The 18898-nt window shown below is 41.2% G+C and overlaps 1 protein-coding gene across 2 annotated transcripts in view; it reads left to right on the top strand.

Annotated features, from left to right (window-relative positions):
* The window catches only part of mtt (mangetout), a 265641-nt gene that overhangs the window by 243875 nt on the left and 2868 nt on the right, over nt 1-18898 (top strand). For both annotated transcript variants that reach the window (XM_076182394.1, XM_076182395.1), the window contains exons 9-16: nt 205-354; nt 1081-1214; nt 3526-3618; nt 8134-8337; nt 11200-11391; nt 11715-11850; nt 15465-15619; nt 16321-16528. In XM_076182394.1, coding sequence (XP_076038509.1) covers nt 205-354; nt 1081-1214; nt 3526-3618; nt 8134-8337; nt 11200-11391; nt 11715-11850; nt 15465-15619; nt 16321-16528 — 1272 coding nt within the window. The remainder of the gene's footprint in view (nt 1-204; nt 355-1080; nt 1215-3525; nt 3619-8133; nt 8338-11199; nt 11392-11714; nt 11851-15464; nt 15620-16320; nt 16529-18898) is intronic.

Genomic DNA, 18898 nt, shown 5'->3' with positions numbered 1-18898 from the left:
TCTCGTTCCTCTGCTATTTTGTAGCCAGGAAACAGTCCCATACTAATACAGCACAGATAACAATCCAACGTTTCTTTGCAGCAAGATCTGTGGGGGGACCCGAGGATCGTTGCCAACTACTGTGGAGCTGCAGGTTTTCCACACGTGAAACTCGAAACAACAATTAGTTTAAAATTCTAACGATTTTTTCTTCTTCTTTTTTAGGATTAAGTATGGACCACTTTAAATTTGATTCAAAAGGTGATGGCCCAGCTCGCTACAACATCATTCACTTCAAACAAGTGTCCAAGGGTGAACACAAGTGGGTGACAGTGGGAGAGTACATTGAAGGTGAACTGAAACTGAATATGAGCGGTAAGTGCTACTAAAAAGGTATATATATATATATATATATATATATATATATATATATATATATATATATATATATATGTATATATATATATATATATATATATATATATATATATACAGTACAGTCTCAAATGGATTGCAGATATACGCTTAAGTAAACATTACTGAATATTGTAGTAAAATTTCGAAATATGTAATGTGGAGGCAGAAGTATAGAGGTTGTTAGAGGTTGAGGTGACATAAATCATAATACCACTAGTGACCATTCTCAAATTCATCGTTCATAAGGTAGCTTTGCACAGTAATTGACCCTATCTGAAGAGATGTTATAAATTAGCTTATTCAGGCTTTTGTCCTTAGCTTATTTTTCTTTGTTGTTGTTGATGTTACTGTTTTATTCCTTAGACGAGCCTTACCACCGGCAGACCCCCTGGTCAATCTCCTAGGTCTCCTCTCACTCTTGACTCTATTTGAGTCTATTGGGTAGTCCTAATGACAGAACCTGCAAGGAACTCCTGCTGTGTAACCACTACTAGTTGGAGAGGCCACCCAGAGAAGAAGTTTCAGATCTAAATACAATAATTAAGAGACGAGAGTGACCGCATCAAAATACAATAATTGAGAGACGAGTGACCACAAGGCACTACGAGCACCAAGTGAACTATCACTTTCATGGAGGGAAAATATGGTTATGTTCAATTGAAAAACACATGTTATTTATTACAGAGGTGCAGTTCAAGCTGGAACAGCCAATGCCACCTGCAAGTGTGTGCTCGTTGCCGTGTGAGAGAGGCCAGGCCAAAAAGTATGTCGAGGGGGAATCATGCTGCTGGCATTGCTTTAACTGCTCTAAATATCAGGTAAGCACTGTTATAATAACCCCCAAGTATTAGACAAGCATAGTTTCAAATGCTCCATGTGTGGTGCCGTCGATTGATTAGTGTTTAACCAAGAGCACCTCCAATGGGAGTGATCAGAGATACCCACATAAGGATGATTTGGGAAATAAGAAATCAAGGTATACGCTGCCACCACCCAATCGTCTATATGGATATATCTGACCATAAATGGAAACTGCTCCTTGTTATTCACGTCTGACTCCGTCCCCTTTCCTCAGGTCGTTCGGGGTTGGTTCTGGGTAGCGAAAAGGCTTATGCCCAAGTGGGGTAGTAAAAGAATATAAGTGAAGGTTTTCTATGTGTTAATTATTACACTGAAGCAAAAATATAGTAAGAAAATACAAAAGTATATTGTGGTTTTCTCCAACTAGACAATCTATTCATCTTTACAGTATGAAAAATATATGGGTATGCGAGATATTTAATAACACAGTTTTTTTTGCTTATGGGCATCATAAGTAAGGTCACAGGCACGTGGAAAAATGTAGTTATTTACGCTCCAACCTTCCGGTCACTGTATAAATCTACTTACAATATTGTGTCTACCTTCAACCCCGTATTCTTATTAGAGAACGATCACAGACAGAATTGTACTCTAAGGATTACACTCTCATAGCTAATGTATATATGCGTAATACCGTCTGACTCCTTCCACGCAAAGTGTTTGTGGAGTACACTCCCTTAAACCCCCCCTTTTTTTTCCTGTTATCGGGATAGTTTTTGGCATCAGACTCAAAACTTAATAATAATAATAATTATCTACCTACTATATCTGCACTATATCATTTAACTCACATATTGACATTTATTTTCATTAATCTTACAGAGCGTACCCATACCTGTTATCGGGATAGTTTTTGGCATCAGACTAAAATTTTAGCTGCGCACAAAAAAAACGAGACGGCTATGTGTTCGTATCTATGGGTAAACTACTAACCTCCCCTGTTGTATTATTTCGTAAAACTTCCTTTCGCTTCTCAACACAGCCCCTAGCTGCTACAATCTTTCCTCCCTAAACTATTTCTCTAGTGGAATCCTGAACTGAAAGTTGGGAATTTTTCCTATTATTCTTTAAAATTAATGGTCCTAGTTTACGCCTCTGTTCGAACGTGTCAGTGACGTCACGGGTGGGCGGAGCTACGGTGCGCCCGCTATGTTCGAGAACATTCTAATGTCTCCAAGATTAGTTGAACCAAAATCAGTTGAAATATATTTGTAGCTACCTCCTATTGTATGTTTTTCTTCAATGATTATAGTAAGGTTCTTTGCCAACACATCTTGATGGGTAGACACAGAACAAAATAAATCCATGATCTATTAAGGCTCTATTTTCTACTTTGCTTCTTGGTTGAATAAAACCGTCACGACGTCCATACTACCCAGTCTCTCAAGTCAACACTCAAATAAATAAATAGATAAATAAAACGAAATTCCAAAAATAATATCCCTTCAAAATTCCTGTCCATACACATGCACTACCTAATGATTACTTTAAAGACTGTATATTACCAGTGTCAGGATGTAGGGGATCTGGACCGATCAGGATGGCAAACACTGATAGTGAGAACAGTTTTATTAAAAGTTGAGCTCCTGAGAATGGGTAATGGCTCGTTCTGGCAGCAAGAGGACCGAGGGGGAGGGGGAGGAGGAGACGGCGATGGAGGTGGCGAGCGATTTGCGTCAGTTTGGTCCACCGAGGCGGTCTCTCGGAGACGGTGAGGGAAGTGACGGTGATGCTCGACAAGTGGTGTACCAAGGCTGTCAGGGGGAGATGGTGACGGAGTTGGTGGGGATGTTCACGTGTGGTGCTCCTGAGGCGGTCTGTTTCTTCAGTATGTATGTATGTGTTTTGCAAACTAACACGATATCGTCGTTGTTCAGTGGATAATTATTCAACACAAAGATCATCCAAAACCCATACAGATATACACCAACGTCTGTCCTACAATCTGTGCTCAGCTGCTCATTCTATTAAGTGACCGTATTAGACAGAGTGATTTTTTTTTTTTTTTTTAGAAATATGTCTTATGCGCCTGTAAATACGGCCAGCCTTCAAACTATTGACTGTATACTCTTTTTATATTAGAGCGTCATTCTAAGAGCTCTCAAGGGCTATAAGCATCTCTTCGTTTGTTCAAAAGTATCTTCAGACACGCACACAAAGGGAGATTTGCCTAACTCAGAATTTCAAAAACAACTTGAAACCATTTTTCAAGTGATATTTGATGTCTGGTGTTACTGAGAGTTGTCCATATCTAAAACTGTGTTGCAGATTGTTCACCCGGAGGATGAGACGCGTTGCCTTTCCTGTGAACTCGGCACTTTGCCTAACAGACACCACACTGAGTGTATACACATCCCTGAGGTAAGTTAATCTCTGTCCACGTTCTCTCTCTCTCTCTCTCTCTCTCTCTCTCTCTCTCTCTCTGACGACATCCTGCAGCGGAAGAGTAAACGACGTTGCAAGCTTGTATGTCAACCGGGCCGCGGGATCGCCGATTGTACCCAGACCATCAGGGAGCAAAGGCGGACGAACACGGTTACGATTGTTCACACGGGAAATAACGATGTGGGTAGGGTGAGATCAGAGGAACTTGTTCGAAATTACAAGGTCCTCCTTCAGGAGATTAAGGAGCGTGGGAGCCGTCACGTAGTCTGTGGAATCCTTCTGAGGATCTACGCTGGTTCGTGTTAGAACAGTAGAGCCATAGGAATCAATGAGTGGATATCACAGTAGTGCACGCAACTGGGATACCACTTTCTTGATCCTTTGTATCTCTTTTCCAGGCGTCATGACCTTTATGCTTCTGATGGGATTCACCTTACTCGCAGAGGCAAAGATGTTCTTACAAACCTCATTATGGGAGTCTGTAATGAACTAGTTCCTTTTTTGGGGTAGAAGCTCAAAGGGAAGGGGAAATAGAGTGTACTGGGGAAAACAGAGTAGAGCAATATATCAGTGTAGGACAAAATATAATTTTAGGATATAATGTCGGTAGAGGACGAAATATTACATTAGGATGTAATGTCAAAGGACAAAATATAACGATGGGATGTAATGATACTGGAGGACAAAATATCACGATGTTATGTAATGATACTGGAGGACAAAATATCACGATGGGATGTAATGATAGTGGAGGACAAAATATCACGGTAGGATATAATGTCAGTGGAGGATAGAATATCATTTCAGGAAGTGATGCCGGACAGAATGTTAATGAACGACGGGTGGCCGGTGTGGGACACGGTGACGAGAGGGTGTACATAATATATCGGTCGGATGACCGTGAGGGACCAGATGTCCGTGATGGGCAAATGTCCATGAGGCACTAATGTCAATGAAGGACCAAATGTCAATATAGAGCAAGGTGCCAATAAATAACAAAATTATAATGTAAGGCATGATGTTAAAACTTAAAACGTGTCAAAAAGAAATAATCACGAGTTTCTTAATACCACGCACTTTAATGCTCGTAGTATTAGAAATAAATTCCAAGAAATCCAGGCGTATGTCAAAAGCAAAAATCTTGATATGATAGGAATAACCGAGACATAGTTAAATGGTGGAGAGTTTGAAGCTGAATTTAATATTGCGGGATTTAAGCACTTTCATCAGGATAGAGACCACAAGAAAGGTGGGGGTGTTCTGTTGTACGTTAAAAGCTACGTCCATGTCTGCGTTTTAGAGAAAGTGAAACAGGATGCATATGATAGTTTATGGGTAGAATTAACCCAAACAAATGGACAAAAAATGAATGTAGGTGTAATAAATAGCCCAAAAACATTATTACTAGCAGACGACAAACTGTTGTTTCAAGAACTGTCTAGTTTCTGCAACCGGGACTTATTGATAATGGGTGATTTCAATTTTACTGACATTGATTAGATGACCCTTGAACATGGCCATATAGGCAGTCGCTTGATAGATTTTCTCGGTGACAATTACTTAGTTCAGCATGTAAAAGGGCCCATAAGACATGGGAATTTACTCGATCTATTGATCACTAGCCGCGAAAGCATGATAATCGATGTAGAAGTTGGTGCAACAATTGCAAGTAGCGATCACAACTTAGATTCAAACTGCTGAAAATTTTTAGAATAGATACTTGTGTATCTAAAATGCCCGGTTTTAGTAAAGCTCATTTCAAAGGACTACATCAGGAGCTTCAACTTGCGGAGGCAAAATTAAGCAAAAGATCTGTAGATCAGATGTGGGAAATATTTCAAAATACGCTTACTAAGATGATTCATACGTACATCCCGTTTAAGGACAGACGCCCCCCAAATCAGGCTCGCCCAAAATGGCTTGACAAAGAAACTGAAAAAAGTATTGCTAAAAACAGACTTATAAGAAATACAATAACTAGGCTGCACCTAGTGACTATCAAAGTTAGGTAATAATACAGAGAGATTTCAAACAATAAAAAAACGACAATACGAAATGAATATCGCTGAAAAATCCAAAGAAAATCCCAAAGAATTCTATAGTTAGAGATAAAATGGTTATTAGGAATCACAGTGGCCCACTATTATCTGCTGATGGTCAACTTGAATATTCAAATGAAGGAATGTGTGATATTTTAAACAACTATTTTAGCTGACTATTCGTAAACGAAACACCTCAAAGTGAACTCCATACTGAAACCTGTAAAAAGTCTAGGGTAAACTTACTAAGGTAAATATAACAAAAGAAAAAATCAAAAGGTGTATAGAATAACTCAAACACCAGGGCCTGACGGTTGGCATGCAAGAATCTTAAAGAAAATGAAAAATGAGATTGTTGTTTCATTAGAAAATATTTTCAAGAAATCCATCATATCCAGAGAATGGAAGCTAGCTAACGTTACTCCCATATTCAAAAAAGGTGACAAATAGAAGCAAATAACTACAGACCTATAAGCTTGACTTTAATCGTAAGAAAAGTGATGGAAACTATCATCAGAGATGCTATCGAACACCATTTAGAAAGTAACCGTTTGATAAATGATAGCCAGCATGTGTGCAGACGGAAACGTTTTTGCGTGACTAACTTACTCGAATTCTACAACACAGTCATCTCAAATTCTAACAAAAGAAACAGTACATATTTAATATATTTAGACTTTGCAAAAGCTTTTGATACTGTCGCCCACGAAAGACTACTTACTAAATTAGCTTCTCACGGAATAAGTGGTGGCCTATTAAGTTGGACTAGTAATTGTATAAATGATCGAAAACAGAGAGTTGTTTTAAATGGCAAAACTTCTAGATGGTAAAATGTTACGAGTGGAGTTCCTCAGGCTTTCGTTCTTGGGCCACTTCTATTCATAGTATATATAAATGATATAGACCACGGACTGAAATCTATTGTCTCCAAATTTGCTGATGATACAAAACTGTGCGGAATGACAAATGTTCACTTCAACCAATTAGATATTCAAGAAGATTTAGATAAATTACAGCAATGGTCTAAAAAGTGGCTAATGAAATTTAACACAAGTAAATGCCAGGTTATGCACAAAGGTAAAACAACAATAAGTAGGATTACAAGTTATTTGGAAATTTGTTAACAAAAGTGGATAATGAAAAGGATCTCGGAGTAATTATATATCAGTAACGATCTCAAATCATCTAAGCAGTGTATTTCAGCATCAGAGAAAGCAAATAAGATTCTAGGACTGATTGTGCGATTTTTTGTACTTCAAGAGTCCATCTCTCATTAACAAGCTATATAAATCGTTACACGTTCACATTTGGAATATGCTGTTCCAGTATGGTCACCGAATCTCATAAGACATTGACAGATTGGAAAAAGTAAAAAGGCGGGACACAAAACTGTTTCCAAATATAAAAGATAAATCATACGAAAATCGACCAAAACATATGAATCTATTTCCCCCCCCCCAAAAAAAAAAAAAAAAAATCAGAGGTGACCTGATACAGATCTTTAAAATTCTAAAGGGAGTTGACAACATCAAAAGTGACAAAATTTTCACACTGAATGAGAATCCTACAAGAAGCAATGGTCTCAAGCTGTCAGGAAATAGATTTAATTTGGAAGTGGGTAGAAACAATTTCACCAACCGTGTAGTTAATGAATGGAATAAATTTCCTACAGAGGCAGTGCAATATAGTTCAGTTCGAAGCTTTAAGAATCATTTAGATAAACACCTAAGCAAGATGCTGTAATGCCTGCCATTTATTTTATATTATTTGTTTATTTGTTTGTTATTATTTGTTTGTTTATTATTTGCTTGATTTTTATTTATTATTGTTTACCTGTTAATTTATCTTTATTTACTATTTACCTCTTTGTTTATTATTTAACTATATTTATGCATTTATTTATTTATTTTGTTTTTTTATTTATGATATTATAATTCTTATTTATTTTTTATTTACTTATCATTATTATATATATTTTTTCGCATCCGGCCTAGTTATGGACCAAAAGGTCTCCTGTCGGCATGCTCCTCCTTTGTAATCCTTTATACCTCAGAAATAGTTGAGAGAATTATCTTGAGCATGAATGATGTTCGCTATTTTGGTTGTTTTCAGTTATATCTCAAGGAATAATTAAAAATAGAAGAGAAGTTACCTTTTCTATGGACTTGGTGGTCAAACTAGGAAGTATACTAATGAGCAAGTATCATCTCCCAAAATTGTTTGCATGTTCATATTTCATTGCCTTTATCAGTAATGGTTCTTTCTTGGCAGGTTTTCAGCTGCTAGGGCCTGGTTATACCTCAAGGAATAATTTAAAATAGAATAGAAGCTACCTTTTCTATGGACTTGGTGGTCAAACTAGGAAGTATACTAATGAGCAAGTATCATATCCCAAAATTGTTTGCATGTTCATATTTCATTGCCATGATCAATGATGGTTCTTCCTTGGCAGGTTTACATCCGGCCAGACTCCTGGTGGGCGATCGGAGCAATGTCATTATCATCATTAGGTTTGGTGCTGACAGGTCTAGTGGTGTGGGTCTTCGTACGCCACAACAGCACCCCAGTTGTTCGTGCATCTGGCCGTGAGGTCTCCTATGTTCTGCTCTCTGGAGTCTTCATGTGCTATGCAGTCACCTTTATATTTGTGCTCAAGGTAATATAATCCTCAGTTCCACCATCTTGCCCACTCTCTGTTAAAGGAACTAGTGATTGGTTACTGTAAGTAATGATCCTGGCATCAGAGAGAATTATCGCCTTCTTGCCCATTTTCAAATAATGTCAATAACCTCACAGCCTGGAAGTTGTCATTTAGTCTCTAGACTATGCTCAAGATTTCACCCATATATCTTCTACCTTTTCACAGAGAGGGAACTGGCAACATGCAACTGCTCCTTTTCTATGATTACAAGCAGGTGACATAGAAATAGTCCCACACCAATACAACACAGACAGCAACACGATGTTTCTTCCTAGAGAAAACCCCAGGACCATTCCCAGTTAAACTGTAGCTGCAGGTTTTCAGTTAGTGAAATCTGAGACAATGACTATTATTATGTTCTATCAGATGCTCTTGTTTTTTCAGTTAACCTTTTGTCAAAATTTGAGTCAAGAAAATGAACAAATCACACCTTACTTCATAGGAGTGTACCATATTGAATACAAGATAATCCTTCTACCATGAAGGAGTTTCACACAGCATAAAAAATTGACTGCTGTCAACTAGAATGAATACCAAGGTTGTAAATGACAGCGAAAAGAAATTTATATAGGCTTGAGATAAGGTTGATAATTTTGCTAAGGAGGTTTTCCTCAATGGATTAAAGCTCAGGCAGGAATTAGAATAGATGCTTAATTCTTAAAATGCAGCAAAGTTATTAGAAGGCATGACTCCCTGTTTCCTTCAGTCTTGTGCCATCTGGCCAATTTGACAATTTCAGCTGGTAAAAAAATATACCATAATGCTTATTTTTTCTAAGCCATCCATTTGTCTCCATTTTCTTTGCTTGTGAGTGATGCAGGTCAATGGACCATTTCTATATAATTAATCAAGAATAGGGGCTATTTCTACCAACTTTCGTTTTGGAAATTTCCTAGTGTGAGGTCTGAAAATATCACGTTAAGGTGTGCCTGTACTTGCCTAATAGTATTTACCTAATTGCAATATACAGGAAAGGAGGCTATGCTTGTAAGGTCCACTTTTTTCTATTAGTCCAAATCCATCGAAGATAACCTTAAATTCACTAATGGACTATATTCTGTTTTAGGCTGTTTTACAAGTCAGTGCACGTGTATAGTTTTTTTTCAGGCACATAGTATTTTTCCATAATATTGTGATGCTCCCCATTCCCAAACCAGCGACAGGCAACTGAATTGGGATCCTGAAGTCTGGTAATCATCTCCAGCACCCTTATTTTGATGTGAAGGTGTAGCAATTGAGAGGCTTATACTCGGTTTTTGAACCGGGTTCTAGATTCTCTTTCTCTCTTTATATACATATATATATATATATATATATATATATATATATATATATATATATATATATATATTTACAGGTGAATATCTGAAGTGAATCGCTAGTGACAGCGAATATCATACAATAATTTCCGATAGTCGCCACGGGATTCGAACTGAGGCCTCGCTTGACACCAGGCCAATACTTTACCGACTGAACTAAAGGAGCTTCATAAGACTCCAACTTAGAGTTGATCTGACTCCCGAAGAATCTAGGTAGATTGCTGTCATCTTTACCTACTTTTCACAGTCCCGAGCTCAACTCATGGACAATCAGTAAAGCTGGTACGAAACTTTGATGGGCTTTCGTTGTTGTAAATACCTGAAATGAATTGCTAGCAGCAGCGAATATCATACAAATAATTTCCGACAGTCTCGCGGGATTCGAACCGAGGCCTCGTTTGACGTCAGGCTAGGAATATATTTGGTTGCAGCTCTTTGTATCATATCAATTTTTTTTTTTTTTTTTTTTTGGGGGGGAGGAATACCACTGTTGCATCATTCTTATCTAGGGTGGACCACGTCCTCAACGAGTTTTTCACCATCTCTATATATCGCTGGTAGCAAAATTGGGAGCGTGCTGCTCGCGCAATAGCTTAGTTGTGGGTTCGAATCCCGCACTCTTCTCCGATTCCCAGCAGTTACTGTTACTTGCCCCAACAATCCAAGCGTATAATGCAAAGATGACGGCTTCAGCCTCAGGTATGCGCTTCTTGACGTAGGTTTCTCACTTTCCATCTATATCCCTAAAATAAACACTTCCTAAGTAAGTAGATGAACTTTAATCCCATCCTTTGTCCGTTATTTTCCCTCTTTCCATAGTTGTTTATTAACTCTATACATTTTGGAAAACCATTAAGATTGGCGCGATCACAAGGACTCGATAACTAGTCTCAGGAACATACCGAAGAACTTACTCTCTATTATTCTTTCTCTTCCTTCTTATCTATCTTCTTAAGGTCAGTACTTAGTCGTCTGTCCTTCCACACCTCCCAAAATATACACTCCACCTATCCCCCCCCCAAACAAGCAAGAACCACACTAACTCCACCTATCCCCCCCAAACATTAGCCCAACAGAGAAATTGCTCCCACGACAAGCAAGAACCACACGACAGCGACTGCGGTCAGGCTACCATTCAGCTTCAGATTTGTTTCAGCACAGAATAGGTCTGCCCAAGGAATCAAACTGTCCCAGACACGATCACCACTCAGAAAATACTGAACACACCCTACACCACTTTAGTATAGTCTTACCCAGACAACACAATATATCTTCCTTAAGTGACTTGGCGGTTTCTTAGGAGCCGTAGACCTCCTGCAAGAGATACCTGGAGCAATAGATTGATTGGAAAGGGACATGTTGTTTTAGTAATATAGCCATAATCAATTCCTCTTTAGTTTGACTGTGGCACCGTTTATTTCTAACAGCTTTCATATCTCAGCATTATATTTACCTCTCTTCTGATATTGCGTCATTGACTGAATCTTCCAATCTAAAGCCAACGGACGTAGTGTGCGGAGTGCAGCGATTTGGGCTTGGTTTCTGCTTCGCTGTAGTTTACAGCGCCCTTCTGACCAAAACCAACCGGATTTCACGAATCTTCAATGCAGGCAAGCGCACCACGAAGCGGCCATCGCTCATTTCACCTCGCTCACAGCTCTGCATCTGCACCCTCCTCGTTTCAGTCCAGGTGAGAGGACAAGGGTGGATGAAATGAGGCATGGGTATTGATGAATGGGTAGAAGATGTATTGGTAGATGTAGAGATACATTTAGATTGTGACAAAATGCAAAACAATTTCTGGGACTGGCATAGCTACTCATGCTCAGCAGTATTTAGACCACTGTTTTTAGATCACCATACTTTCATTCAAAAAGAGCAACATCCCATAAGTCAGTCCATGCCATACCACTATTCCCGTTACCTTTCATTTTCTCATTCATCTACTCAGCAGTTTAATTCCTCGTTACTTTTCCTATACTTCCCCTTTCCTCTGATGTTGCTCTTTTGCAGGTGTGTGTAACAGTGGTGTGGTGTATTGTAAGTCCACCTCGAGCCATCCACCATCACCTTGTTCGTGAAGACAACTTCCTTGTGTGCAGTGCCTCCATCAATGCCTCTTACATGATCGCCTTTGCCTATCCCATTGGTAAGTTGCCAAAAAAGGGAGATAAGTGGTTTGTATATTGTCAAAGAAGGGACAGTGTAAGAGAAACTAGTAGACTGGGGATAGTAGAGAATGTAGGAGAAGATGGAGTGATATGGTAAAGTGGTAATGATAACTGTCGCCTCGAGTTTTGCTGACAGGAAGCCTATAGCACTACAGTGGCTGGCAATGGCCCCGGGTCCTCCCAGTTGCGTAGTTAGCGCCAACATTACAACCACCCCGCTCACTATTGACCAAGTTTGGGACCGGTCTTTAGATCAGGTAGTAGAGCGTTGAACTCTACGCCGACGTGGCTTGGGTTCAAACCCTGACGACCGCGCGTATTAACAAGCTAACTCCGCACCTTTCGTTACAGGACAATGCTTCTAACCCTTCGTGTGGACAGTGTACACCATTTACCGCAAGTGTGTTCAATTACGCAACAATTTGTGCTTGGTTTACATTGAGCTTCTGAACGCATGTGAACCTTTCGCGTCCATAAGGCTACCGTATTGAAAGAACTGGAAGGTTGATTTGATCAATTTATTACGCCTAATGGCGGCAAGCAATTTACAAACTGAAGTAGTTACAGAGAGATGAATGTCGCGCAGGACATAGTGGAATCTAAATAAATCAATAATCACCAAGATATGGAAATCTCATGAGGAGTGAATCCAAATTATTTTGTAAGAGATATTTGTAGATTAACAGAACTGGAAGGAATTACTGAAGCTTACCAATATATCTCCAGAGTAAGAGGGTATGACACCTTTTTTGCCTGTATCAGAACAGCCGCCTTGATCCACCTTAGGAATACAGGGCTATAGCGCCCGCCGGGAGTTCTCTTCTTCTCACCCCCCCCCCCCCAACCTACCAGTGTTGAATTTCCCAGGAAGCCTGAGAGTATCCCGGCCAGAAGGCGTGTTTTTTTTTTTTTTTTTTTTTTTTTTTTTTTTCATCCGCCCAGACTTTAACCTTGCGGCGGTCGTTCGGAATAGTTCACAAGTCAACTCAGGAGATGATGTCAACGTTATGTCACTGTTAGGATTGGAAGGGAGGCTCCCCCTCAACCCTAGCCAGAGCAGGGGGAGGGTGTCCCTTCAGGAATCTGATGGTTGCTTAGGAAGGGAAGACGGTGAGGTCCCGCGCCACTCCTCCCGAGGTGAGTGGCGCGATGTAGCCCAGACGAAGAAGGACAATGGCTCTGCATTCTAGTAGGTAGTATTGGAGGGGTTGTTGCACCGCAGCTCCACAAAGTTTGCAGTATTTGTGATTGTCTCTCCCTGTGTGTAACTCTTGCCATCCACAACGATATTCAAGGCGGATCATATGGAATAAAATGACGTCCTTCTACCAGGAGGCAGGTGGATGGCCTCGTACCTAATGACGAGGCAATACCACCCTGCTGAGGCTGAAGAGGTAATAAGGTCGTTATGGTTCACCCTGGCCATCAATCTAGCTTTCTTGATGGTGACACCCTTGATCTGTGATCGTGGGCGCCAGAGGTGTTGTCTACTGAACCTCGTCGCTGCCTTGGCACCAGTGTCCGTAATAGTGTTCCCAATGATCCCAATATGAATTGGGGTCCAGTGAATTGACGCCGTTAAGCAGACGTCATACACTGTTTTTCTCGACCGGATGACGTCAATAGCACTTCTTGAGTCTGTGTAGATCATGAATGCTCCCTGCCCAGCAGATAGGGCGTGGTCCAAGGCCTTGGAGATGGCAGCAAACTCTGTCTGCAGAGTGGAGCGGCCGTCGCTCACTCTCCATAACGTGGTCACCCCATCGGCGGTTACAAAAGTCACGCCACACTCTCCTGTGAGGGTGTTTACAGGGTCGTTAGTGTAGTACCTTATGGCCTCGAGCACCGTGGGGCTGTAATAGCGGAGGGTCACAGTCAGCCTTCCTCCTGGTGAGGTGGAAGATTTGGAGGCTGGCTCAAGGAGATCGCCACGGATGAGGGGTGGGGTATAGTCTGGATGAGGTCTGTCCAGAGATCGATGCCGAAATAGTTTCCGTAGTTCAAAGCCACGGGTCGCACGCACCGCATGGCCTTCTTGGTGTAACCGATGGGGTCTCCCTCGACGTCCAGGGCAATCAAAATGGAGGCCTTGACTTCACTCTCCCCCCTTGGACCACTCAGACGTCCGACGAGAAGACATGAAGAAAGCCTCTCCGTTCGTAGTCGAAGGGAGGTAATTCCCGCCTCCTATCTAGAGGTCTGTCCAGATGAGCGGGCCTGATTGGCGGGGATGCCCGTTAACGGGCACATTTGACGGTCAAACGGTCAAATTACCCGAGTGCTCGTCGAGCGAAATCACTAAGGCGGTGACCGGTAGCTGGGGCTTCGACACTGCCAGGCGCAAGTTAATATCGTGAACCCACGGCAGACTTCCCTCCCACATCCCACGTTTCTCTGTCTTCTTTTTCTTTAGACAAAGCAATTATCATGGTGTACAATATCTTCTTGACAATGCTAGGCGCCATGCTTGTCGTACCGCACTCCATACGCTACTAGCATCGTCGGGCACGCCCAGCTATTCATCAACTCGGTCGTGTGGACAACATTCACAGGCAGCCCGGGCAGAATTTGCCCACCAACCGCGCTGTCCGACGGGCACGCCCGATCGTCTGGACACGGCTTAAGATTCTCCATCCGGGTCCATGGAGGGGTCGCAGTGATGGTGCGGAGAGCCTGATTTTGGAGGACCTCAAGTTTGTCCCACGATCTAAGGGAGATAAGAGCCACAGCGGCATAGTCCACTACCGAATGTATTGGTCGAATATAGTAGGTCCGGATGACCTTGTGCCCGGCACCCAACCAGGGGCTCGCCGTGGCTCTGAGGAGATTTAATCTCGTCTTCGTGGCTTCACCGAAGTACCTGACCTCCGGAGCGAACTAGACCCTGAAGTTGATCCGGATGCTCAAGTATTGAAAGATGGACACCCAGATGAGCATGTCTCCTTGAAAAGTAAGAGGAGGCGTTGTATCCACGTGTTCAGAATCATTGTTCAGATCTTGGCTGCCGAGATCATCAGTCCAAGCTGTTCGCATTCCTGGGAGAGGCAACTGAGTGCCCGCTGAGGCCTTTGAGTTGGATGCGTGAACTAGCGTTGTTTGGTGTTTAGTGAGTTTCCTATAAGATCTATTTTGAGTCGCCGCAATCCGAGGCCGAGGCCGGGAGAATATGACCTCGAGGCATACCGTAAGACATCAGACCCCGATAGAAACCTGTAAACAAACATCCTTGAAAGAAGTAAGGATAAGAGATCTCATTATCTTATCTAAGGAGCAGAAATCCATAGACGAAGAAAAGTCCATCCATTGAGCACTATCTGCATCCTTAAGACATGACAACTAAACTTAAGGAAATAGCTGGAAAGATGAGGACAGTAAAGTTAAACTTTTCTATTAAGGCCATTCACCGGCAGAATGTAATGCCACCGGAGAAGACGAATGGTTAGTACATAAGAAGATTCTGATGTAATTATGATTGTAAGGGAATAGAATGAGTTCTAGGTGCCAAAAGTTTTCATAGTTTTATAAGTAACATATGGGTAAATACATATGGTGAATTTGTTCACTCTTTTTCCCCAAACATTCCCCCCGCCAGGTCTGATTGTGGTGTGCACAATCTATGCTGTTCTAACAAGGAAGATCCCAGAGGCGTTTAATGAGAGCAAGCACATTGGCCTTACAATGTACACCACCTGCATCATCTGGCTTGCCTTCGTCCCTATCTACTTCTCTACCGCAAATAATGTCGAGGTGAGTGATGGGTATGTAATGACAGTTATAGAAGATGTTTTAATAACACCTAGCATTTAAAGAGTCAGTTTTAGGTCATGCACAATATATGGTTGGGAGTCAATAAGGATTTCACCTACGCATTCCTTGAATGTTGTAAGAGGCGATTAAAAGAAGGTAGAAAACTAAGAGGCGACTAAGAGAAGAAGGTAGCCAGCCACAGATGTACTGTTCGTTACTCGGGAAGAGAGTTAGTGGCTAGGGGTGCTAAAGACTCTTATGCCGCTATATGTTGTGCTATGTTAATAACTGCCCTTCTTTACAACCTATTCTGCTGCAAATAATACAGAGTAGTCTGGCCTGTTCTCAGAAACATTTCCCGTTCACCACTACAGTGCATAACAGTACATATAACACTTTCTATATTCTAAAAATTTAATGAAATCTTATCTATGAGTTTGAGGGTCCTTAGTTGAGAACATACCCGATGTGGTTAAATCTTTGGTTAAATAACCCTGGGTCTTGATCTTATTCATTTGCATTCTTTAAAAGAAGGAGGTTAATTGCCATAGTGGATATAAGCTTCTCATTGTTTACAAAGTACCTTCAAGGTAATCTAAATGCACGTTTATTTTATAATCTAAAGACAATTTACACCCAACACCGCTATTACTGTTTGCTCCGATAATTCACCAAAATAATTCTTCCTCTTTATTCCTCAGTTACGAATCACAACCACTTCGGTGACAATTTCACTCTCGGCTACTGTGGCTCTTGCGTGTCTCTTCGCACCAAAACTTTACATAATTCTGATTCATCCTGAAAGGAACATAAGACACAGTATGATGCCACAGACCAAGTATTCAGCCATCAGGAACAATGTATCCTCATCGTCGTCTCAACGAGTCGACTCAGGCACTCAAAGTGAAGGTGAGTTCTTGTGTGACCTAAAATGATTGCCTTGATATTCACTGATTGGTATTCCGCAACCCTGCAGTGGCCAAAAGCGGTCTTTGAGCCCCCTAGAGATTCCAGGGGAAAAATAGAGGAAAGATGGCCGAAGCTGACAGGGAGAGATAGTGGGTCTGCTCTGAAGACTGAGCATCCGCCCTTGAGAACTGCATTTCCATCAAGAGATGAGGCTATTGATGAGATCTGAAGATGGTTCTTTCAAATGTGTATTGCAAGACCGCACCATGCATACTTCAATTCCCGTGTTTGTGTGTTTTTACCCTGAAGGCCGCAGGTGTTCTCCAATGGATTGATAGATTGATTGATTGCTTTTTTACTCATTTGATTGCCATGGGACTAAGAGTTTCTTAACTCAGTCTGTACTGAGGAACACTTGTGGTTTATTCAGCTATGTAATACAACTTTACAATAGGAGGAATTAATCCTGCCTTGATTGTCCCCCTCTTTACTTAGGATTACTTGTCGGACACCAAACAATTTTACTCAGTTATGTGGTATTCTCATTGGGTAAGGAACTATTTAGATCCTTTTTCTCAAACTTAAACTCATTACAGTTTTGAACTTTAAATGTTCATTTGTAGGTCACTCTTTCATTGGCTATTTAGTTAGCCATCCGGGTAAACACAGGAAAATAGTATACAGGATATTCATATATTCGATTTCTCAATGGTAAAGACTAACGAGGGTAAAGATTAAAATAGATTGGGAGGTACAGGTGAACATGAGTGCGTATGGCACCAATAGTGAGAAAAATTAGGAGAGCAGAATTTTGGGATGAATTAAATGAATGTGTGCAGAGTTCTGGAAGGAATGTGAATGTAATGGCGTGGAGATCTAAATACTAGAGTAGGAAATGAGCCAGTGGATGGAATACTAGGAAAGTACAAAGTGCCATGAAGGAATAAAAACAGAGATAAAAAGTTAGAGATATGTTTTGAAAGAAAAATTATAGCAAACACATTATTTAAGAGGATAGGCCAAGGTGACTGGTGGAAGGGTAGTCGAGAGAATACTAATAGATTATGTAGTGGTGTCCAACATGATGATCAGAACAGTTCTGTATCTGAACATGTGAAGGAGAGAGCGATGGAAGGAAAATTGAGAGTAGATGTAAGGTGGAGAAATAAGGATAGGGAAGGAAGAAGAAAGATGTTGAAAGATGAATACTAAATGAAACTGAGAGATATATGAAATGCAGTGAAAGAGAGAGGAAGTGGCCGAAGAAAAATATTGATGTGTTTCAAGAGGGAAGTGTTAAAATCTCCAAAGAACGGCCCCTGGGATGAGGAGAACAGTTGGTAACAGAAGGAGGGGCAATGAATGGTAGACTGAAGATGTGAGTACGTGCGTATGAGGAATAGTTGTAAAGGAGAAATGAGGAACCATTATAAAAAATGAAGAGTAAAAAGGATGGAAGCGAAGTTTAAGGTGAGAGAGGCCAAAAAAGAGTAGATGTAAGGTGAGGAGTGGGAAATTTTTGAAAGGTGCAAATATATATATATATATATACTGTATATATATGTGTGTGTGTGTGTGTGTGTGTGTGTGTGTGTGTGTGTGTGTGTGTGTGTGTGTGTGTTTGTGTGTTTGTATTCACCTTGGTATTCACCTTGGTCTTTGGATTACGTGCTGGACTCGTGATCGACAGCTATTTTTCTCCAGGAAGGGAGCTCAGAGCTCGTATATGACCGATCTATGGGTAATGCTCTGACCCTATACGCACCCACACACCCAACTCCCCACCCACGAGAGTTGGAGTAACGACTCGAAGCGCAGCGATACTGAAATTATTTCAGCCCTGGGCAGGATTCGAACCCAGACCGCCCTAGTGACAGTCGTGGACTCTACCTACCGCGCCATTTAGTCGTGTGTTTGTGTGTATGTGTGCGTGTGTGTGTGTGTGTGTGTGTGTGTGTGTGTGTGTGTGTGTGTGTGTGTGTGTGTGTGTGTGTGTGTGTGTGTGTGTGTGTGTGTGTGTGTGTGTGTGTGTGTGTGTGTGTGTGTGTGTGTGTGTGTGTGTGTGTGTGTGTGTGTGTGTGTGTAGTTGGAAGTTAATGAGCTACTGCTGTTCTCAGACGTCTTGGTAGCACGAGAAGGAGAAGACCATTGTATACAGAAAGCCAACACACAGAGACAGATAACTAGACTTCGCCAGCAACCACCCGGACTACCACAAGAGATGTTTAATCCGTGCACTGTGGAACTGAGCTGAAAAGCTCTGCTCCACGTAGCTGAAGACGGGGAAAAGACACCTATGTATTGTTTTCCGAACCAACGGATTACCGTACGGAACTTGCGTGAACTTGGTCCTCCGAGGTGATCTGTAGG

Source organism: Oratosquilla oratoria, unplaced genomic scaffold (assembly GCF_046742065.1).
Source record: "Oratosquilla oratoria isolate Oo_2021 unplaced genomic scaffold, ASM4674206v1 SCAFFOLD60, whole genome shotgun sequence".
NCBI classification, from domain to species: domain Eukaryota; kingdom Metazoa; phylum Arthropoda; class Malacostraca; order Stomatopoda; family Squillidae; genus Oratosquilla; species Oratosquilla oratoria.
The sequence above is the reverse complement of the archived record's forward strand: the minus strand, read 5'-3'. Positions and strand labels throughout refer to the sequence as shown.